The 24,580-nt window shown below is 42.1% G+C and overlaps 1 protein-coding gene across 2 annotated transcripts; it reads right to left on the minus strand.

Annotated features, from left to right (window-relative positions):
* Nucleotides 1-21,068: 21,068 nt before the first annotated feature.
* Nucleotides 21,069-24,321, minus strand: arl4aa (ADP-ribosylation factor-like 4aa). 2 transcript variants are annotated; one of them, XM_076081247.1, is made up of 2 exons: nt 24,237-24,321; nt 21,069-22,506 (listed from the first exon to the last, which is right to left on the minus strand). In XM_076081247.1, exon 2 carries the CDS (start codon nt 22,399-22,401, stop codon nt 21,799-21,801), a length of 603 nt encoding a protein of 200 aa, XP_075937362.1. In that variant the 5' UTR covers nt 22,402-22,506; nt 24,237-24,321; the 3' UTR covers nt 21,069-21,798. The 2 variants fall into 2 exon arrangements, with proteins under 2 accessions (XP_075937362.1, XP_075937361.1); XM_076081246.1 differs by lacking the exon at nt 24,237-24,321 and adding an exon at nt 23,542-23,696.
* Between the last annotated feature and the right edge of the window lie 259 nt (nt 24,322-24,580).

Consider the following 24,580-nt stretch of genomic DNA (forward strand, 5'->3'; position numbering starts at 1 on the left):
TAAAACCTTTGAGCTGCACTAATCCTAATCAATATTTTCGTATTAACAATGAATCATACGACTATGTATAATGTGAGCAGTTTCTCATTGTGACTCTGCAGTTCCTCTCAGCTCTACCGAGCATTTCAGCATCCTTCACCTCATTCTTTTGGTTTTACGGTCCACAACTTTACTGTTTTGTTTCAGTTTTTACAGCCACACAATGAAACATACTGTACAATACCTGTCCAGCAAACAAATGTCAGACAGATAAAGTCATCTGCTGAACATATAATAGTGATTCATTTAACAACTAAAGAGACACATTCCCCCACAGGAGTCGATGGAGAACAAAACAGAGCTGAAAGAGAGAATATTGGACTTAAATCTGTCAGGTCGCCTACAAATGAATGCTAATATCACTCCATGTGTGTTGGATGTGTATGGATATTACCCTCAGACGACTGTAAATAATAGTAAAGTTAGAAAACGTGTCTCAGCTGTGATGGTTTCAGCAATATCATCAATAACCTTTATTAAGGGGACCAAATGATTTACAGGAAATTATTATTGACATGCACTTTGTTCTGCAATGAAGGTAAAAGAGAAAGTTTTATAAGGCTGCTGTTATAATTCCTGCTTCACCGGTTAGGACTTGAATACCTTTTTCAGTGGATGTGTTACCGGCTGCACTGTGCCAGCCACGGGGTGTTACCATCTACTCTCTCTCTCTCTCTCTCTCTCTCTCTCTCTCTCTCTCTCTCTCTCTCTCTCTCTCTCTTAACCCAGTGAATGTGGGGAATGTCGTTACAGATGAGCTCGTCATCGATCCAGATTTACAATTAAACCAATTAATCATGAGGTCATGGGAAGTCCTCATCCTGAGTCCCAAGCAGAGAATGAGACAATTAATTAGCAGGACAGTAAAAATAGGACAAAACCTGCAGCTTGGGTGAGTTTGTCTGCATGGTGACTGCAGCTAGAATAAGAAACAAGTTCTATTTACCAACATGGAAAATATTATAAATGAAGAGAGAATAAGAAAGGAGGGAAATGGGTATGAAACAAAGTGCTTAACACAAGTTTATCATCAACCACCTTCAGCATTAGGTTTTCTACACATGGCATGTTCAGGATTTGCTTCAGTTAGAGCGGTCATGTGAGTTACAGTAGGAGCGCTGGACTGTGAAGTGTGACGTTCACATGATTTGGATTGACCACACACACTCACACACATTATCCTCACAGACGTCTTTGTCTGAAAGCTTCAAATGTAGAAAAAGATGAAATAAACACTTTGGTCGGGAGGTTTTCCCTCTAGTGTCACCATCGGGTCAACATTTTGATTTGTCCAATGCTTTTATTTATGGCCAAACTAATGACATTCCTATTTGTTACTTTCCTCCATGGTGGGTTGATCAGACCTCGCTAAAAACAGCTGCCTGCTGCGGGATTGAACCAAAACAGTAAAGTTGCAAATGTTGTAAAAGCAGTCGGCAACAAATGCTGAAGTGCCTTAAACCTGCATTCTCTCTGATGTCCACCAGGGGGCGACTCCTCTGGTTGTATAGAAGTCTATGAGAAAATGACTCTACTTCTCTCTTGATTTATTACCTCAGTAAACATTGTAAACATGAGTTTATGGTCTCAATCTCTCGTTTCAAGTCTTCTTCAATACAGCATGATGTTCATTTAGTAACTTATGGTCCATTTAAACATAAAACAGGGTATGATTTGGGGCTCCAAAACTCCGGCGTAGTGTGGCCGCTCAGTGTAAACGTAGCAAATACGGAGTAAAAACGGAGTAATGTGGACAGGGCCTTAGAGTCAAACAGACCATAAAGCAGGGGATGCTTTAGGGCGGGGCTTACTGTGATTGACGGGTTGCTTCCTCTACCAGAGCCATATACGGCGTCTACACGTCACTCCTCCGCATTCAAAATAGGGTAACTTCTGTTCATTGCTTGTGAAAAAACAACATGATGGCGGCTGAAAACAGCCCTTAAAAGAGCTAAAATAATCAATAATAAACTAGTATCCATGAATTAAAAGACTGTCCTGAAGTTTCATTATATATTCAAACATCTCAACACAGCACATTCTCTCAGCTAACCAGCTAATGAAGGTTTTGCTGCAGTCTACTGTCAAGATACAGAACCAACAAGTACATCTTTCTTAGAAAATGTAAAAATGTACCTATAGTTTGCCTTTTTATTTTCTATTTTCTTTATTATTGTTAAACATAATGTAACATCCAAAATGGTTTAAAATGATTAATGCCCAGTGTCTGTTACCATGCTGCTGACCAACCAGGCAGGAACATAAGTGGTGCTTTCAGTTTTGGATCAGATATTTATATACACCCCTCGGAAGAATATTTTCTGTATGAATTTGCAAATACGCTTGTTAAGTAAGGTAAATACAAAAATACTGTCTGGAGAGAAAATAGCAACTGAACTACTTTTCAAACTGACCCTGCAGCGCAGCACTGCCATTGGTGTAAAAATACAGAAACTGCTGTGGTTACGGTGCTGCACGACAATGTGTGATGATGCACAATGACTGTTTTGGCGAGTGAGACAATAGCAGTGTTGAAAACGTATATTTAGAGGTGATGCTGGTTTTTTACCCTGATCTCTGGTGTGGATCACTGCTGAAACAACACAGCGCCACTTCACAAAAACACTTTCTGCAGTGAACGCTGACTGCAGAAGAACATATTTCCCACTTCTTGCCAACAGGTCAATGTGTTGATAGGAAGTTTTTTTCTGCAAATGTATTCAGGGGAAGGTTTGCTGACCACGCTCTTTCTATTTCACCACAGAGGCACCGTGAACAGCACGGAGCAGATTGCCAAATCCTCAGCCTTCTTTATGTTGAGTCACAAAGTCATTTCTTAAATTAGGTGCACTTGAGGTGTATTTAAGACTAAAAACAGGTCATATTGTGCACATAAAGACAAAGATCTAGCTGGAAGCTTTGAAGCTTTATACAATTCTACGCTAAATTAGCTGGTTTTGACTAAGGTACTGACGATGCTCATGGGAGTGATATTAATTATCCTTGTTTTGATTTTGAGTTAAGCTGCTTGTCCTCCCCTATCTCTGAATATTAACAGAAAAACATTCTTTTATATATGTGCGGGCCTTGTTTCAGAAGTGAATTACACGAATAATGAAGTGAAAACAAAATTGCCAATTCAGTCTCATGATGAGGCTGATGAATTCTATTACAAGGAAAAGAACGTTTATCACAAAAAGTTCAAGAATATATCTCATTGTTAAGCAAATATTAAGTAAAAAAGAGACAAATAAAAAAGAGGAAATTTAAAGGAAATAGGAAAGATTTCTAACAGCAGCTGCTCATTCACTTGTGGGAACAACCCTGAGGTCAAAAACAATGAACATACATAATGCATTTTCCTCTTTTTGACAAACCAACAACTTGCGACAGGCCAGCAGACAAACACAACTCTCATGCTTGTTGTTGCTCGACTTCGCAGCCCATAATTTGGGGTTTTGAGTTACACTTTTGTCCCCGCGCAGTGAGCTCACAGCACCTGCTGGGGAGAGCATCAACAAACTGTGGTGCAGGAAGTGCTTCATATAATGAGCCCGCTGGCTTTTGTTACCGTGTTTGCTCAGTGACATCATGGTGTGTTATCAAGTGAGTAATGGAGGTTTGTTTGTTGTGAGGGTGTACCGAGCACGGCGGCAGAAAGAAAGAAAGAAAGGTTTGGTTTCGTGTTTCGCAGCTTTCGTTCTCCTACTTGGATCCACTGATGGCTGGCTGGTCCATCACTTTGGTCCAGACTGAAATATCTCAACAACTAGTCGATAGATTGCCATGGCATTTTGTCATGGTCCCTCATGGTCCCCAGAGGATGAATGACTTCGGTGACCCCCTGACTTTTCCTCTAGCGCCAACATAAGGTTGACATGTGTCGTTTTAAATGAATTATCTCAACATCTCTTGGATGGATTATTTTGACATTTTGTACAGTCATTCACGGTCCCCAGAGGATGAATCCTACTGATTTTGGTGATCCCATAACTTTTCCTCTAGCATCATGTGTGGCTTTATATATAACAACTCTTGGATAGATTACCATGAAATGTGTTATAGGCATTCATTGTGCTCATAGGATGAACCATAACAAATTTGATGATCTCCTAACCTTTCCTCTAGCGTCACATTCAGGTCTAAGTTTTCACTTAACCATCTCAACATCTACTGAGTGGACTGGCACGGCATATTGTACAGACATTCATGGTCCCAAGAAGATTAATCCTACTGTCTTTAGTGATACCATAATCTTCCCTCTAGCACCATGAGGTTGACATGTATGGCGTTTAATGATATATCTTAACAACCTTTGGATGGATTACTATGACATTGTGTATAGGTATTCATGGTGCTCATAGGATGAACAATAATAACTTTGGTGATCTCCTGTCTTTTCCTGTAGTGCCACATGTAGGTTTTACTTTTCACTTATCCAGTTAAATATCTCAACAACTATTTGATGGATTGCCGCAAAAAAAAAAGTACAAACATTCATGGTCCCCAGATTATAATATAATATATAAATTTTCCTCGTAAAGTAGTACAAACTGGAATGGAAAGTATACCGAGTAAATTGTACTTAATTGTACATGAGTTCTAACTAAGATATTAAGGATGCTAAACATTATACCTGCTGAACATCAGCATGTTAGCACTGTCATTGTGAGCATGCTGACGTTAGCATTTAGCAATTAGAACAGCCTCACAGAGCTGTATGGCTGAAGACTCTTCTTTAAATTCAGAACAAAAAAAGTATTGAAAGTCTAATGTTGCCCTCTGCTCTTAGAGATATAGCTGTCTACTCTTAGTAGGATACTCTTCAAAGATAGTTTCCCATTACTCTTAACTGATGTATTCAGTGGTCCCTAAATACCCATCAAACTGTCTGATTGAACAGGAAATGAATACAGTCCGACCTGCCATATTGTGCTTGAATAATTCAGGCTTTCATTTGGGGAGACCACTTGCAATCAATCAGTATAGCAGGAGGGAAGGGACATCCCTATTATGAAATGCAAATTCCTGAAACTTCATTTGATTCGACTGGTGTGTGTGTGTGTGTGTGTGTGTGTGTGTGTGTGTGTGTGTGTGTGTGTGTGTGTGTGTGTGTGTGTGTGTGTGCGCGCTTAATGTATTGCATGTTTGCTAACAGGCTAACTGAGAGCACCAACCTACTAAAACAGAGTCGCCGTGATTGAAATGTCTCCCCATCCTTATCCAAACTAGGATCCTATTATATAATCATGTAACCTCATTGTGTTTCCTGGTCAGCGAGCATAGCAACTGAAAGGGAGAGTGGATTTCCCTCCACTCTCGCCTCATTAGGATGCAAGTGGGGCTGAGGTCTCCGATGGATGTGAAGGCCTTTTGTTTGTGTCTGAGTTGGAGTAGGACCCATTTGTCCCGCTGTCTCAACAGGGACACGGGAGTTTAATAGCCGGAGGTTGACCTAGTTGCTTCGTCTAGCCCGCGTTTGTCTCCGAGAGCAAAACGTGGGGGTAGAGGGGAGCTCTGCCGTCCCCTGCTGAGTGATGGGACAGCTGAGGGCAACTGCATGGCAGCAAAACAAACCCCACATATTCTCACTGCAGAAATAGAACGGCAGCATCCACGAAGGCATGCGCAGCAACTGATGCTAACAGGCGGGATGCTGCTGCAACTCTGCTCACTTTGCAAGCAATGGCAAATCGTCATACAAGAAACCCTGCAAAAATAGCCTATTGGAAAATGGAATATTATATTCATAACTGTGTCTTCATAGAACGGACAAACCAAACATTGGCTCTATTGAGCCTTTTGTGTCTTTATATTAATTGAAGGCCGCCGTAGATCTCTGACAAGCTTAGAAAGAGAGGAGTTACAGGAAGGGTATTCAGCAACAGCTATGCTACTAAATCCTACACACCGGACCTTTAAGATGAATCCCTCATTTTGCAGATGTCTATGCTTTCAGATCAGTTGACAAAAGGCAGGGGCATGATCTCCTATTAAAAAACTCTAAATAACTGTATTGTCATAATCCGAAATGTTGACATTTTGGCGATTTATTCATGTTGAATGTAAAAGAGAAAAGCAAACTCACTAACTACTATACAGGCGTAGTGGACAAAAAAAGTAGAAATCCTTCCAACATTGAAATACTCACTTTAAAACTGCCCTTGGGTGAATGTACTTTACTGTGTAAACATAAAAGGAATCTAATATACACGATGTTATTCTTCACTGTAGCCATCAGGAAGTAATATGTTTATATCCTGGAGACATTTACAGCCTTTATTACCTTTTTAGCTCTGTGCTTTACAACCTATTCCTCTCTTCTGCTGCTAGTAATGACTGAATCTCCTCCTGGGGAGGTTCATTTTTATCATATTTCAGGTTATCATGCCAGTCCACAAGTTGTCCTCGGGGGTGTTTTATCAAAACGTGCTGTCAGCTCGTGAATGTAGTTGTCAAATAAGGCTTCACTCTGAATTTAAAATAGCCTTATCGGCCCCACCACTCACAGAAACGGCAACATGCAACGAGACAATTTTTTTTGTCAGCATTCCCAGATTGGGTTTTAAAGAGCGGCAATACAGAGAAAGCCCTAAAAATGTCACATTCTGTGTCATGCCATAACATGTTGCGTGAAATTATCTTGGCAGCACCATCGAGTTCAGGGTTTAAAAACAAAAAGAAAATCGCTGAAATGCAGATGTTGACAATAGCTGATGAGGGATTGTTTTCCCTGCAAGGTTTTCCATCCCGGAGCTGCTTGTGCCCACGTGTTTGTGCGTCAGAGAGTGTGCAGGGCCTGCAGCAAAGACTTCCTGCAGGACAAGGATACACCTGCTCTGTTGAACAGGTCGTCACCGAGCCAAACACGTGGGCGCCGTTCCCTGTGGGGGGGGGGCCATTGTGCTTAAAGCTGCTGAACTTGTAGAACGATATCCAGACGCCAAGGAACACTGTCGCAGGCTGCTCTGTTTTGTTGCAATGTTTGTTCTGCCCTCTCTGTGTTCATGAGGCGGCGAGCACAAGTTTCTCTTTTATAAGACTCATAGGGAGTCTTTATCCTAAATTATGATCAGTGGTTTTTCTTCTTTCTTTGCATGTTTTTTCAGAACATGCACAGATTTAATTTCCTGTTAAATTCACATTTGCTTGAACGATTGAATGCAAGCATCTGGCTCTAAAGTTAAACCATTCACGCAGATTTACATTAAAAGCACAATGTGCATTATCTTATCATAAAATTCCCATTACTAAAAAAAAGTTGAAAGCGCTGGCATGGTTCATATATAGAAACATTTCCAGATTTTGCTTGAAATTATAACAGACATAAAACAGGAAGAGGGCACTGTATCTTTCTCTGGCATAACCTGATGAGCAGACTGAACTGTCATTCCTTATTTGGTCTTCATTCATTAGTTTGCCACTTCTCATTTGGAAGGAGGTTATTTTAGTTTGGTCCTAACCAGTCACCAGCGAGTGATATATCCGTCCTGGCGATGCTATTTTTCAGTTGAAGCGGAAGTTGCTGTAGCAGCTGCTAGAAAAAGTGAACTTAACGTTGTTCACATTGACCAAAGAAATATCTTTATGTTGCCATTTGCAAAATTTGTGACATTTTTGTAATCACTTCTAACAAAGCTTTTCAACAATACAGCTTTATTTCCCATGTTATATTATTATATTTGTAATTTTTCTATATTATTGTTCGGTATTTATTCCAATTTATTTATGTATTATTTGAATTGTCTGAGTTTATTTGCCTCATTGCAGTGCTGAGATGTTCTAATCCTTGTTCAACCACGTAAAGCACTTTGTTTTGAAAAGTGCTGTATGAATAAAGTTTTGGTTGATCATTTCTTCAGCTGGGTGGAAACAACAACAGACCTTCTTTGAATCACGATCCAGTCAGGCGGGGTTTATGTTAACATAACAGCGCTGTAAATTAGCGATAGTACTGCAAAAACATATCTGTAATCCATCTTCATCACTGAACAGGCTTCTTCTTTCCCCTCTTCTTGTTCAACTTCCTGTTTCTGCGTCATTCACTTTTCCTTCCATTCAAGTTTTTCCAAAGTCAACATGCAACATGCAATACGCTGAAAACACAGCTGGAGGACAGAAAAAAAAACTTCCTCTGAATTCCCCAGACTGAACTTCCTGAAGCATGTTTGACATGTAAATAAAAAGCTTTGGTCTCGTGCCTTTAAACAAAATCAGATTTTTTAAATAAAGGGTGTAATAGCTTCAGATGCTCAGGGTAATCATCCTAGTGATTTTGGGGGGGGGGGGGGGGGGGGTGCCACAGACTGATTGCTCCTGATGCTGCACAAGGCATCATCTGTCCTCAGGTGGAGGTGGACACTGGCTACTTTTGAAGTGTCTGCTTTCAGTCCTCGCTGTGTCTCTGAGCTCAGGGGCCCCGCTGCAGCATATCAAACGCTGCCCAAAGACAAAGATACTTTGTGGTTTTTCTGTTTTTTGTATTCATGGCCCCAAAGAGAGATTGCTAATGAGGCTCCAGTCTCTGAGCTTAGATCTGGCTTTGGGACTCTTGTCTCAGGTTTCAGCTCACATTGCAAAAAAATAGAGACTTTATCAGTCTGCTCTCGTTTCTGCAACTCAAGTAGAGCTCAAAGGGAGTTTTGGTTGGTTTGTGGTTTCTCAGAATATATTTAAACATCAGTGCTGACTTTGATCCGTCTTCAAAATTGTTAGCTTTAAAAAGATGACTTGTAAACTTTAATTTAGATGTTCATGTTTTTGTTACAGTCATGTTGGAGAAACGATGTTCATTTTCGTGCTGCGAGTCAAATTTTGTTGTTGGATATTGATGAGGCTTTAATTAGTGATAATACTTATTTATTAAAGATGGCTGCTGGTGTTTCGTTTTCCATTTTGTATTGTAGAATAAAAACACATTACTATTAATTAGTATTACCATAAACTGTCATCATTATTCATCTAAATGTAGATTTGTGGACTTAAATTTAAACATGTTTGCTGGATGAATTTAAATGTGGAAACAAGAACCTGAGAGTAATCTGATCACCTACAAAGGGAGACATTGTTTCTAAACAGAGAACAAAAGAAAGGATTCAATCTGGGAGGAAATGCGTCTTTAAATGCAGACAGAGGGGACTAACTGGTTTGCAGAGTTTGCTTGGAGGTGACCTGTGAATACCTGAGCGATGAAACACAATCAACACACTGCTGCAATGAATACTAGCTTTGTAGTGTACAAACTGTTGATTTAACTCTGTGGAAACGATCTAAACTCAACTGAACATAAGAAGATTATTAGTACAAAAAGGTCCAAAAGTCAAAATTGGAAAAGATCAAGAGTTGTATGTGGAAACAAAAAGCAAGTCTCCTTACAAATCTCCAGTTATTATAGATTAGTTTGGACCATTGAAGGCTCTGGCAGCCTGGTTTCCTAACAATGACTGCATGGTCATTTACATTTGGATTTTTTTGACGTATCACAAATACGCGTGTTATAATCTACAGAAGTCCATGTCGGGCAGAGATTGAAGTGGATCGATGGGTCAACACGGGAGACTGCTGTTTGTGTGCTGTGCCAAACCAAAATGCAATGTTTTCAATTTACATAACGTGAAAAAACGATGTATTTCAAGTCAAGTTTTGTTGCCTAAACATGAGTAGCGTTTTGTTTTGTTTCCAGTTTACAACGTTAATCACGTGTTTAAAACTGCAACTGAGAAAATATGTTTCCCTCCAAACAACATTAAGAACACAGTTAAGCTGCACGGGAACATAATCCTGCAAACATCAACCACCATTTGAACTATTTGTCATCAGGCAAGTATTTTTCGTTTGCTCCATCAGATCATCACAGACTCTGAATATGAACTCATTATGGTTGCCAAATGGAGAAGGTGACATATCCAAGTGGGTCACTGGGTTTTATGAAGGACAGAGCTAATTACATGTGATCATAGAAGATTTCTTTAACTGTCTTTTGTAAAGGAGATCAGATGAATGTTCGAGGACGACCCTTCAGCTAAGCAACAGACTCACTTAGTGGTCACAGTTTAAAAGTTGTACTGCAACACTCTAGCAAGAAAACTCCAATCATCTGTCATATTAATTAATGATGTTAAATGACTCCAATGGGAGAGAAAGTGATAAGAGGCTTAACGCTGGCTCGGTGACAGTGAGGGCTAATGCACAGTGAATTCACTGCCATGTGAGACGGACTAAAGAAAAGGGAGGCGGTGCAGACAGTTCGTTCTGTACTTTAACCTGACAACGATCGGTTGTTGCTGAGCATAGCCATCTAGATGCACAACCACTGCAGGTACTTGGCTTTCTACTAGATGAAAGGTACTTTTATGGAGAAAATCAAATACATTGCACATAATGGTATTCTTTTCAGAACTGGAATAATGTAAAATCTCTGAAGTGGTGCATGCGGTGAAAACCTCCCAACAATGGCTACATTAGCATTAGCTGCATCCCTGTTGTGTTTGTGGAAAGAGTCGCACCAGAAGAGTAAAAGCTTGCAGAGAGTAACTGATTAAAACCATGAATGTATGTTTACTTTACAGAATAAAAAAATAAATACAGTACACAGTATATATATATATAACTTGGGTACTTGTAAGTACTAAGGAAGCAGAAGGAAGGAAGTCTTGTAAATGAGGTCCTGGAGCCGCTGCCACTTGTTCGTAAATCCAAAATAATTAATTTAGTAAACTTATACGGGTTCAAATCTTCTTCTTTTTTTAAAGTGACACCAGTTGTGTCACACAAACTATTTGTTATGTAAACATTGTTATTTAACATGTTTATTTAACATGTCCCAGTGACTGCCAGGCAGTGGGCCGTGCATTTTATACCTGGGCCTTCACTGCTGTCCTGCAGCTGAAACACAGCCACGGTTATTATTTGTTTCATGTAAAAATGAAACTCAACACCTATAGATACACTAACTGCAGAGAATACGCCGAGAGTGCGTCTCCTCTCTGCTCCGACTGCAGCTGTGACTGCTGCTGCGCGAGGCTTCTGTGACAGTACCCGCCTGTGTGTGCTTTTGGGCGGAGGGGCTCACGGCAGCTCCCGCTGCTCGTTCACGACAGTGCAGAACGTACGTGCTCTAACGTCGGAGTCAAAACACCAGAAAAGTCTCCAACAACACCAGAAAAAGTCTCTAGATTTGTCACTAGTAGCTTTTGACAAAAAAAGTCGCCATGAGTGTTTAGAAAGTCGCCAGATTTAGCGAGTAAGTCGCCAAGTTGGCAACACTGGCACCTGCTAAATATGTCCCCAGAGCAACATTGGACGTAACAACAGATCCTATCATATAAAAGTAACCAGTATAAAACCAAACAAAAATCCATCCATCTATCCAGAGCCACTGCCAGATCTGGGAAGAATTGCCAGTAAATAAAAACAAAGTCATAAAGTTGCTTCTGTTTTAAAGATTGGCAGTTAGGTTAAATATATGGTATTTTTGGTATCAAAATGTCTGCATCAAGATACTCAACAGTCTTTGTACTTCCTTATTCATTACTACGGGTGTAATGTACAGATTCAGTTCCGTGGGATGATAGCATTATTTGTTTTGTAGGTATAGCTACAAATGCTGGATGAGAGAAGCCTGATATATGATGTGTAGGGATAAGATCATGTTGCACTACGGATGTTTCCTTGCAACAGATTACACATCAGGGAAGTCTTTACTTAAAGTTTACTAGCTGAGAGTTTTTAGTAGCTACAGTGATAGTTACTGAGAACTTATTGATTCCCAGATAGCTTGTGCAACCCAGTCCTGGTTCAGTAAAGTCCTGTTGCTGAGGGGCCCCATATGTGCTGGGGGAGCCTGACTTTAATTTATTTTTGATTTATGGCTCTGAGGGCTAAGGGGACGTAACCCAGTCCACCCCTGCCCCCTCTTTCCCCTCCCCCGAGGGTTTTACACCGTGTAGGAGTTGGGAGTCTGGTTCTCATAGAAAACCTGCAGCCATGAAGGTTCCGCTCCACACTCAGCCTCTGATATGGCAGCAGGACACAGCTGATAAGATTTCCGATGGACTCAAACGTTAACTTTTTTTTCTTTTTCTTTTTAAAGATAGTGGCCTAATCTTGGCCACAAGTTCTGACACCCCGCGGGTGACAAGACGAAGTGCAGCCTCTCCACCTTCAGAGGTGAGACGCGTACCCCCCCAGGCACCCCAGAGACTCTACTGCAGATAAGGGTCATGCCTGCACACAGACCCAGACTCCAAAAAAACCCAATCAATCCTCTCTTATCTGAACCTTCTGCTCCGCTGTGGGGCAGAGGGGTCCAGCGCACCCCCCATCAAAATATCTCTAATCAGTGTAACCAGGCAGAAAGCTTCAGCTTCATAAAGCTACAGGCTCCTGCGGTGAGAGGCTAGCTCTGATTGCCATGGAAATCAAGGCAGTTTGGGAAGCTCTGACCAGCGAGTCAGGGGTGTTAATCATTGAGGACATCAATATAACCCCCCCATCCCGCCCCGCCCCGCCCCTTCATCATCCCTACTAAAAAAGGGCCCAGTTCATTATTCAGCCTCTCTTTTCTTCGCAGTTAATGAACTCCAAGCTGAGACTCCTCATGTTGTGGCTGTTTAAATACCTCCGTCAGTGTTATTGCCAATATCAGGGGAGTCGTGCTGTTTATACCAAGAGGAGGTCAGCAGCGTCTAGCTCTATTAAACTAGAGGAGAGGAAAAAAGCAACACACCAGTTAGAGACATCAACGCCTCTCATTCAGAGGTGGAATGAAATGGTGATGTTAGATTACGGGTCCAATGTGATTCCAATGAGAACAATTCGATTTAGAGGTAATGTGAAGTGGGTCATTGAGAGCAGCTATATTTGGTGTCCCTGAAGGTTCAAGAGGAGAGGACAGGAAGTCTTATCAAACTCATAACATTGGACTAAATGTTTAAATCCTGGTTCTGCTCATAACCTCAGATTCAGCCCAGTTAGAAATGGAGATTAAAACCGTTTGCACCACACGAAGCGAATTAGCTGATACCGTTAGCTAAACAACTGTAGGCCCGGCTGAATCAACTGACTGAATAGCGTTATCTTGTTAATATGACCGTTTAGAGGTGGCTTTTCTGCATTTTTGACCGAGAGCTTCTGGGATGATGTGTTTTGCCAACCATGTTTTGCCATGTTAGCGACGCACTGGTTCCCTTGACAAAAAGCCAAGATATTTTTGCCTTGGATTTTGGATTATTGCAAAGAAAAAAGCTCTGTGACAGACAAACATTTATGATACTTACACGGCTTGTTCAGCGAGATAATCTTCACAAATGAACACCGCTTTTAAGATTTTTGAATTGTGAACGCAATCTGCAGAATTAAGCTGACAACGGGCTATAAATGAACTACAACGCTCTCACATGAGCGCGAGTATACGAGGCCGTGAAGACGAGTCGGGGAGACTGTGGCTCTCAGTGGTAGAGCAGGGGACGTCCTTCAGAGGATTGGTGGTTCGATCCCCGGCTCCGCTTGTCCATATCGATGCGTCCTTGGTCAAGACACTTAACCCCAAGTTGCTCCCGTAGCTGTGCCGGAGGTGTGTGAATGTTGTATGAATATAGTTGGTCCTGATGGGCAGGTGGCACCTTGCATGGTAGCCCCTGTATATGTATGAATTGGTGTGAATGGGTGAATGATGACATGTAGTGTTCAATGCTGACTCATTTCCGGCTTTTAGGAATCACCCCCTGCAGCGCTCTACTCTACAAAACAACACAATATACCTCAAATCATTAAACTTCATGCCAACTATTCGGTTTACATAACTGGATAACTGGATCATTCTCAACTGCATGAACACAACATACTTCAGCAGAATAAAGCGTTTGGTCCGTATTTTTAGAAGTTATGTAACATCTTGTCTTCAGCTAAGACATTTTTTATTTTAATGGTGCAAACGGATTATGTAAATCACAAGTTTGAAACTAGCTAGTAGTTAATAAGTACTGAACACACAAACAAAAAGAAACTGACTCAGAAGACAAGGCCCATGCTGTGCTTGTAAAATGTTTGAATCCCGCGTCTGCATTTCATTTCTCTCCCCCTCCTGACTGTACGCTATCTCGTGAGGCAGACATGCAATTAAAATATCTAAAGAGAGAAGACATGTGCACGACCTCGGTGTGAACCCCTGGCAGAGACGTCTCTCTTCTGGTTGGGGAATTCGTTTCAGGGCCGACACTGCTAAGAGGCCTTTAGGTGAATCACAGACAGTATCTGATTTGAATTTCAATTCTCACACAGAGGGCAGAGCGTCTATAGACGAAACAACTGTCCTGCGTCTTTATTCCCTCAAAGGCCTCTGACAAGTGTATCAATCTGCAACAGATGCACTGATGAAGAGACTATGGTGACATTTCAACTTAAAATCTCGCACTGCAGTTTATTTGACGTTGATGCTCTCACATTCAAACTGTAGATCTCATCACAACCATATTTGACCATATTTGTTGTTCATTCATTTGAGTTTGAGGTACATGTAAATAAGACTTTTTTGATTCCTTCTATCCTTCGTTCTTCCCTCCTCGTCTGCTTTGATCATTCAACTTATATGGAACTTTACTTTTTACTTTTATCTACAAAAATATTTGAGTATTTCTGATCATGGATTCTGCTGCAAATTGTGTTATTTCATTTCTTTTTTAATGGCACATAACATAACCTGCTGGTTGCACAAAGCTCTGTATCAAGGATCCTACATCTTTCAACTATTCCGGGGCCTCTCATCTGTTGAATGATGAAAACTCCACCGAGCACCAATGCTCGCCATGACTTTCCCCCACTGTCAATCAGTGTGAGAACATAAAGCTTTGGAGACCGCAGCCTAAACCCGCCGTAATCCCTCATGCCCAAACAAGACCAAAGACAGATTTCACAGGCTTGTGCCTCACAATACCTTAGTCTGGAGGGGACACGGCCCTTTGTGGACCAGATTTGTGTCTGGACATGGGTGCGCTGTGGATGTCGAGGGGGTTATAACTGCACGGCCCAAAGTTCAAGTTCAAAATGGTAGAGAGAATGAAAAAGTAATTTGCCCATCATTTTGTACACGCAGCACATACAGATTTTGTATTCCCCCCCGTCCTCGTCCTCGTTCCAGCTGCCGACAGTCATGCTCCTCTGAGAGGTGAAAGAGCAATCATCACCTCGAAAATGAGGCTTTCACACAGGCTGAGCCGAGGAATGTCACCCCATGAGCTCTGTCGCCCGTCCATCGCGGGAAACACTGTTGCAGCACACAAGTGATAATAGTCTGAATATGACAACATTTAGCTGTGCAGGTCGTCAAAGAAACTGCTCGATTTTGGGTTTGCTTGAAGGCCAAATGGTATAGTTTATCAAATGTTGGTGCTTTGTTGCTACAAATTGTAATATTCAATAATATCCTGCAGACAGTGTCTCACATTTCAAGCAGATTAGAGTTGACCCTGTCTTTGACACAAACTTGCGTTTTGTCATTTAGTTAGTTTTGGGCATTTACATTGAAAGTGTATTAAAGTGTCAGTGTAACACTTGTAAAGTTTTAGTGCTGACTTTTGCTCCTCAAACCCAAAACCTTGTGAACAGAAACATAAACTGAGCTTTGCAGACAAAGAAATGAAGCATGATTGTGCAACTGTAGGACTCACACAACCCAACAGTCTTCATGGATAGCTTATGTAAAAGAAAGATCAGTACTTCATATGCTTATGCAGCCCCCAAACCATTCCAACCTCCTCCCTGTGACTTCTGTGCAGTGTAAAGAAATCATATTTCCTACTATGAATACCTTGGAGGATATTTGAACAATTGCTGTTGCCTGATCCGCTCTGTGACGGCCATCTTTCCACCCAACCTTTGAGTTTGGACGTTCAGAACCGCCATAAAGACTTAAATATATTTAGTTGGACGACACAACGAACGAACAGGTTTGTTTCAAGTAAAGTAAAGTAAAGTATCACCTTAACACCTTAAGCTTTAGAGAGAAGTTCAAATCCCGCCAAATTGGTTTCCTAAATTACCGTAGGGCCGGTTTCTGACAATCAATGTAACATTTAAAAGGCTATTTTATAAATGAATTCGGGCACAGTGCACCGCGGCTTTATTACATCACTGCCAGCTAACTTCATGGAGTCCAATCTATCTGTTTTAAGTGAATAGTTTCAAGGCTAACAACACAAAAACACTGAATCCGTCAACATGTTAGCTTGTTGCACAACGTTAGCTTCACTTCAGCGGTCTGTCCTCCGCTCCATGAGTGGAGAGACTAAACGGTGGCAGTGTCTGAAAGTATTTGATCCTCACACCTCCCCGACTCACAACGCTGAAAGTAGTGCTCGGCGATAATGAGTTTGGGGAGATTTTTATAAAGCAGCGGCGCTAATCATTTAGCATGCACTGCTGTATGCAGGGGACATCATAGAGCTGCAACTGATAGAAAGTGCACTGTACCAGGATACCAACGATCTCTCTGCGGAGACGTTTTAATCGATTTCATATCCTCGTATGGCACAATCCTAAATTTGAATGTTTCAAAATGATACAGTAGTTATGAGTAAATATACTCCACAACTATATAGTCTCTCATATAATCCTGCATAGCGTATTTGGCAAAGCAGATTAGTTCGTATTTTTAGTGGGAAATGCGGTCGTTCATTTTAACATAAACTCTGCTATTTGTCAAATTTCTGTTTTTCATGGGCAGAATATGAAATCAGTGATTTAAAAATGTCTTATCACAGCACTACCAGCTGATGGAGGATCAGTATTCAGGTGAGGAAAACAACAAACATCTGTCGGCTTCTGCCTGTGTTCGTGTTGCCACAGCTCACTCTCTGTCTCCATGGATCCTGAGGGATTAATGAAACCGGCTTCTCTTCTCTGCACCAAAGAAAACAGGAGTGCACTTCTCTAGCTCCTCAAAGAGCATCTCCCTCCTCCTCCCTCCCCCCCTCCCCTTGCAGGTGGCCCCGTTCGGTACTTTGAGCGAGGCTGCAGGGCCACAGGGAGGAATTCACATGTAAATAGGCCACTCGCTCTCAATAGACTCGGGGAGGAAAAATGAATCCCGTCATGATAACCTCGCATAATAAACAGGCCAGGAGTATGCATATATTGCGATGTCTTCTTTTAAAGTACACAATGGGATTAATCTCCAAACTCAGCAGAATGAGAGAACCCTCTGGGGGTGGATTTATGGGAAAGTGAACATTACTGTGTCCTGGGCCATGCAGTAAAAAGAGCTTTATGGTACGCCTTTTTAAATATACCTCCCTTTACACCAGAACATGCCTTTAACCTTTCAAAGGAAGATTTCTGAGAATTCTTGCGTCTGAGCATGCATGTGAGTGTTAACAGTGCAGCCCAGGGTTCAAGGTCAGGAAAAGGCATTTACACATTGCCTCGCACATACAAACCCACATGCATGCACTCGTGTTCAGCTTCCCTTTCATCTCTTACTCATTTTAACCTTGGCAAGGATCATTTACACTTCAATGCACCTCATGGAGCGCCACAGTCCCGCCATGCTTTCTTTGCTCAATGTCGTTTCTCCTTGTGATCCTTTGATGGAAAGCGAATTATTTCAGCAACAACTACAGCTCTAGCTCTGACACCTTTGTGGCTAAAACTCACGGGATACGTTGTTTTTTATTGCTACTAAGGATACTTTAGCTACTTGTGAGACGCGGATATCAACATTCTTCGACTTCTACTTCACAATAAGTTGCAGTTCCCAACATTACATCTGTGCTTTCTAACTGCTGGCAAACATGGAAAATACAAGATATTAAGGTATTCCGTGTCAGAGTGAGAGTCTGACCTACTGTCTCCACACACCCACAGCTTGCTTAAAGTTCTTGCCTTTGAAATCCAAGCTTATTCTACCGATTAGCATTTATTCATAGTGTCACTTTGGCTGAAAAGGGTGCTTGAGCGTGTATTGAAGGAGTGCCTTGCATTAAAAGCGTGAGTTGTTATTTTGGGCATCCAGGGTTCAGTCAGTAGCTTCCAAGGCATGTATGAACATGAGATTCTCCTGGTTGATGCACCAAAACATGTTAGAAAAACATCGTTGTTTTTGACAAAAAGTACTGTAAAAGTCATTTCCCTCAAAGGGGAAGTCCACCTGCGTTCTTTTCCATTTTATTTTATTTTAGCCACCTAAAAAAAAGGCCCCACCTTCAACGCTGTACACTGTATGTAGAATATCATCACCGCTTTATGTTGCCATCGAACGGCCTTTTCCGAAGAGGAACTGAAACCGTGATATCACGGTCATGGAGCCACCAGACTCCATTCACAAAAACAGTCATCTTACTTCCTTGTCTACCGCTGCATCAGTTTGTTTGTGTCATTGTGAGACTTCTGGATCCGAACTAACGAGGCCTCAAAAGCAGTATATTGCTTAACTTCCGTGCCAGTACTGAGGATATAATGTTGTGTAAATATATGTAGAATTTCATCCTGCAGAAACCTACGTCAGGTCATATGGGGAAACGTTTTTAGAATGGCTTGGGAAAATAGCATTATGACGCAAAAACATACGTACTCTTCCCAAAATTGTTTAGATATATGTATTTGAATACATAAGGAACATCACTGGGGAAGCTACAGTCATATAAACCTTCAAAAAACAAAAAAGTAATGTACCCACCCTTTAAAAACAGGAGTCAACTACGACTCCCAAGAAGCATCTCAGAAAGAAACATTCAATATAAACTTAAACCCCGCAACTCAACGCTTAATGTTATGGATTATGTCAATGTTAGTTGTATTATAGTTATGGTTTATATATAGTTGTGGTGCTTTTTATCCTCAAATGCAACAACACTTTCTGAATTTGCCGCATCTTGTAAGGCAACAGTGGCTGAGGCTCATGGGTATTGTAGTATTTACAGCCACCTGCTATATGGCAAACATATTGTCTTAGAATTTAAGTTGAAATAATGAAGAAAAATAGAAACTATCGTTCAGTTATCCATGAGACTTGTTGATAACGTGTGTTACAGTATGCTGAGTGTTTCCAGGGTGTGTCTGTGTTGACGATCACTGAGGATGTCATTAAAGGAATTTACAGTGCGGGGAAGATTCCCTCTGAACCAGCGGCTCCTCTCAGCGCTGTCAAATGCTGCAGAGGGACGTCATCGCTCTACAAACCCACAAGGTAGAACATTTTATACAGTATTCAGCTGTGTTTGCCGCCCAACCGAGACAGTATACTGTCAAACCTGATCCTGCCTCAGGCGTGTCTCCAGTGCAGCACACTGTAATAGCAGTAATGGGAAGGAATTCTCGCACGGATGAGCTCCTCCAAATAAGACATGGAGGACACTGCAGTGAGCTTTTACTTCGTGCTGGCTAGAGCGCCTTCGTGCCAAGCGCACCATCCGAGGCTAACGGGTTAACGCACGGTCCCCGGACAAGAGATTTATTCACCCGAAATCAAGACTTTACCAGAACGAGGCTAAAAGGCTGAGAAAGAGGATTGAACACGACGGAGCTCTTTCTGCATTTCCTCTCTCCTTATTGTTTTAGACATTAAACCGAGTCAGGAAAAGACAGGTAACATGCGTTTTGACTTACAGAGCCAATAAACAGCAAATCCCCCGGTGAGGGCCTCAGCAGATCAAAAGAAATGGCCTGAAGCACAAACAAGGCGAAGCAGGAAATTACGTATTAATTGATTTACACACACACACACACACACACACACACACACGCAGAAAGCTGACGTGGTTTTCTGAGAAAAAGGAAGTGGAATCTGGAAAAGTGTGAATGTGCCTTTGCCCTTTGAGTTTCCTTCCTTAGCAAACAAGTTGGGAAGAGGCACCGGGCTTCCCAAAACATGATTCATCAGCTTTTGACAAAAGAAATGGGGCATTCTGGGAGTCAAATATCCAGCCAGGACACTTTGGTGTCATCTTCCTCACTCATGACCCCCCCTCTGCTTTTAACTGTCCGATGAAGTCTTAAAAAAGCCACAACACATTCAGTTAAATTCTGCGGTAGCTCGAGAGTCATAAAAATGTGAAAATGAATGCTAATGACGGGTAGTTTTCTTTTTCCAAACACAACAGTCCCCCTGAGACACAGCATCAAAACCCCCACATCAAGGTCACTATCACCACATCTAACTGCAGCGGATATTTATGCGGTCAGAGGAGCACGTTTGGTGATCCGGCCTGTGAGCAGCGCAGATCTCTGCATCACAGTTATTTTAGAAAGCCAGCTGCTGCACCGGGCTGTCGGGCTGTACACTCATTAATTGTTTCAAAGGAATGGGGGGGGAGCAAGTGGCGTTAACACACTGGGCTGCACATCCAGCCAGGTCAGTCCAGAAATACTTCAGTCTCCTGCCCGAGCCTGTTGCACTGGATCCGGCCTCCAGACTGCCCCGACAACATTTTCAAGTCCTGATGACGGCCTACCTGAGCATCTCTTAACCCTTTACACTGCAGCAGCCAAGAGGGGAAAGACTATTTTCATTTTTTTAAATGCGCGTGATGTCGCACCATCTGTATAATATGTCTGTAGAAAGTTAGCTCCTTAGACGACGTATGTTTAGTGAGAAATGAAAGCTACAGTTTGATCAAAGGAATGTCAAAGTTTCCATTACAGACGATTCAGAGCTCCTCCATTTATAATGGACCTTCAGGTTTTTGGGCGTGTTGCTGTGTCAACAACAATCATTGCGCAAGTTGGCATGGACTGAAACCGAGGACATTCTTTAAAGTGATAATTAGATCAAAGGTCGACTGAGCAAAGCATGCGTTTTGGATCACGTCTACATATGACAGAACCACTGGTTCTGTAACGTGAGCTGTGCAGCAGGTCCTCTGGGGGAACCGGTGGTTAAAAGCCTCGTTAGAAGACAAGTTTACAGATGTTTTCACTAATTGCTCGTTTCGTCTAAACCCGAATGAATGGAAGGTTACAATCCTGAACGTCTTTGAGAAAACACAAACCCTTGAACAACAGAGTGGACATAATAACACCCTCCATAACACCGTCAATATTGCTCTAAATATGTTTTATTAAGCAAAAACACAATGCATAACCTGTCTAATGACAACGTGGCCGATGTGGACCAACTACAGTTGCATCGGTTTCATTTTGCCCAAACATTTCTGTAAAATCCAACACAATATGCTCTATTTAGAAACTGTAAACTTCATACGAAGAGATACTCTAAAGTGCTTTTTTAAAAAGATATATAAGACAGCAAGCAAATCGATAATAATGCAATAATGCATGGTAATACTTTTCTTTCACAAAGAAAGTCCAGTGTAAAAAATGAACCAGATATAATAACGTAAGGAACAGTCAAATCAAACGGATGTTTTGTTGCTCCTCTGGTGTAACAACGTTCAATCACTTATCAAATAAACCTTCAACTATTTGTCTTAAATTACTTTTCTTGGTAATGTTGTTTGGAACAGTCGTTCATGAAACATCCTTAACTTCCATCACCCCTCCAGACCACAAACCCTCTGTGCTTTTTAATCCGCATAAACTCTTTATAGCATAGCCACACATGCCTGAAACTTTCCCATCTTACATACTGTATTCCTTTAACCGTCACTTCCTGATCACCAGCATCGTCACATGACCTGGAGCTTTAGGACTGATAAAACTCAGCATTTTGAATGTGGACCTGCAGTGGACGTGTCTGTGTCCACCCAGGAGAATATCCTTTAGTTTCCTTCACATATAAACAGCACGCGAGTCTGTATCACGACAAGTCTATCTCTTTTTTCTCTGCTGCCGCAGCGCCTTCCTCCTTTTCAGGATCATGTCATGGAGTCGGTCCAGGCCCTCCCTGAGTCCGTCCCCGATGATGGCGCAGGTCGGCTGCAGGTACCAGGGAGTGGCTGGGCCCAGTTCTTTCAGCGCCAGCAGCTTCTCAATCTCAGCGAGTCCCAAAGACTTTCTCAAGTCCTGCTTGTTGGCTACCACCAGCAGGGGCACCCCTTGGTTCTCGGAGGTCTTGGCGATTTTGTGGAGCTCCGTCTTGGCCTCCTCCATGCGCTCCGCGTCCACGGAGTCCACCACGAATATGATGCCGTCCGTGCATCGCGTGTACGACTTCCACAGGGGCCGCAGCTTCTCCTGGCCGCCCACGTCCCAGAAGTGGAACGTCACGGTCCGGTGGTCGCCCAGGGACACTTTCACCTTCTCCGCGTTGAAACCTCTGGTGGGCACCGTGTTCACAAACTCGTTGAACTGCAGTCGGTATAGCACGGTGGTCTTGCCCGCCGAGTCCAGGCCGAGGATGGCGATGTGAAACGACTGGAAGCACGGGACGTTGGAGAGGAAGCTGGGTTGTTCAGACAATCCATTCCCCATCTTTCCTCATGAGGAAGGATTGGCGGTTTTGGGAGGTGTGATCCAATTCCAGTCCAGCAATAATCCTCAGAACTGCTGATATTCCAAAACAACTGCAGCGATTACCTGAAAGCAAACTACAAGTGTTATTGTGGCTGAAACACAAGACGGCACTTAGAACAAGACTGTGCAACTTTGACTGAACAGCAACTGTGGCTACAAGCGGCAATTACAGGATTACAGCACATTTAATTCCCCTACATTCTCTTGAGTCTGTTGCTTTAAAGACATCATCATCGGGTGAACAAAAGCACAAGTAGAGAAGAGTCGTAAAGTCAAACTGAGTCGTGTAAGTTACACGACATGTTTTCTTTAAAAGGTAAATAGTCTCCCTTTAAAGCTGCACTTTATGACAACAATAGATCAAATCACCATGTGTAATGTGTCTCTATCATATAATCTGTAATGCTGAGTGAGGAGGAAATCAGTATTTTTGACAGAATATGTTGAAGTGTGGCTGCATTTTAGGGTTGTTTACTTGTGCAGTTACAAAGTTGTTCTTTGAGAAATGAGCATGAATGACGGGCGTATTCATTTTTCATGTCAGTCAAAGTCCACAGTAGTGCGTCACCTGCTACAAAAACCATCCTTTACGACCATGATAAGACTTTTGAGCAGTATACTATATCTAGTGTGATATCACAAAGACATTATATTAATATATATATCCCGGCTGTAAAGGATCCAATACACCATGCCAGAAAATGACTTTCAAGTCACACAACGAAGACCTTTAAGCCACCTTAAATCCAAAATAATGTCTTACAGCCACCATATTGTTCTAAGTTTAATGAATTCATCTCATAGGGTTTCACTTAACATTCCTACAGAGGGCCTGTGTTTCACTGTCATGTTTAGTAAAGTACTACATCCTTAACTGTGAATAAAAAAAGGGAGTTTAGCCTCCAACGGCTCGGTATTTAATCTGGATGTTACATTGCAGGTTTTAACAAGTATCTACACGACAGGTGCAATATTTTAAGACCAGTCCAGAATTGTCTACCTACCAGTCTGAGCCATCTGTAGAGAAAACATGAAACATAATCTCACACACACACACACGGTCCTCTCCGGCGTCTAAACAGCCTAAATTCAACTCACGTTGTATTTCCACCTCTTGTGTCGCAACGACAACAGAAAAATCCTTCCTTCAGAAGCGGAGAGACACCCTGCCTGTCTGTCTGTCCTCTCGGTGTCCCAGTGTGGCTCTACCGCCGATGACACCGCTGTCAGTCTGGGATCAACGCCCACACGAAACACTGCGGACGCGCGCGATTGGCGCGTGCACTCCGTTCTCTGCCAGCCGATTGGCTAAGACGGCTGTCAATCACGCGTCTTGCCCGGGAACCAGGATCACCTGTTGCTCCGTCACACCACTTTTCTTTTTTTTACTGTTTCCATTAATAATTCATCGTTATTGATCCGAACACAGACTGTAAGCTAGCCGATGCGTTTTAAATTAGTTTTTAATAAAATGAAAACGACTTGAGAAGAGACAATGGTACATTTAACTTAGAAGTTGAGTGTGTATCCGCTTTAAAATGTCTAGAAATGTCACTTTTTACGTTTTGCTGACGTAAAACCACCAAGTTGCAGACACTGAAGTTTTGACAAAATGTTCCTCCACATTACACTTCTAAATGCCAGCTAAATAGTCTACAGTCTTCAGGCTTCAACATTACTACTATGGTATTGTTTGTGACATATATTAAAACCACACATGCGGACATCCAGGTAGCATTTAAAACGCACGTGGTTGTAAAGTTGAAACGTTAAAAAGTGAAATTTGAACATACCGTAGATTCAGCTCGGTGGGTCGGCGTGTTTTCCCTTTTTCTGTTCGTTTGTGTGTGTATGGAGAGGGAGGGGGTGGGTGGGTGGGTGTGTGTGTGTGTGTGTGTGTGTGTGCGTGTGCGTGTGTGCAGAAACAGCGCCGCCCCATTCGTCCTAGTGTTTTTGTTTAAAATGATTGGCCGGAGAAGAAGCAGGACAAGCAGCAGCACTTCTCACTGCAGCCACTACAACCCACCGTGCATGGAGGACAACAAACACCAGCTGGTCTTCATTTTTATGTTTATTCTCACAGTGAGACAAAAAAAGACATCAGGAAGAAGTAATCACTAGTGTAGAAATACCACTC

Source organism: Anarhichas minor, unplaced genomic scaffold, assembly GCF_050575085.1.
Source record: "Anarhichas minor isolate MPS153535 unplaced genomic scaffold, ASM5057508v1 ptg000079l, whole genome shotgun sequence".
Lineage (NCBI taxonomy): Eukaryota > Metazoa > Chordata > Actinopteri > Perciformes > Anarhichadidae > Anarhichas > Anarhichas minor.

Bases quoted from the DNA above. Each gene is read 5' to 3' on its own strand.
- arl4aa (XM_076081247.1), bottom strand. From the start codon at position 22,401: ATGGGGAATGGATTGTCTGAACAACCCAGCTTCCTCTCCAACGTCCCG.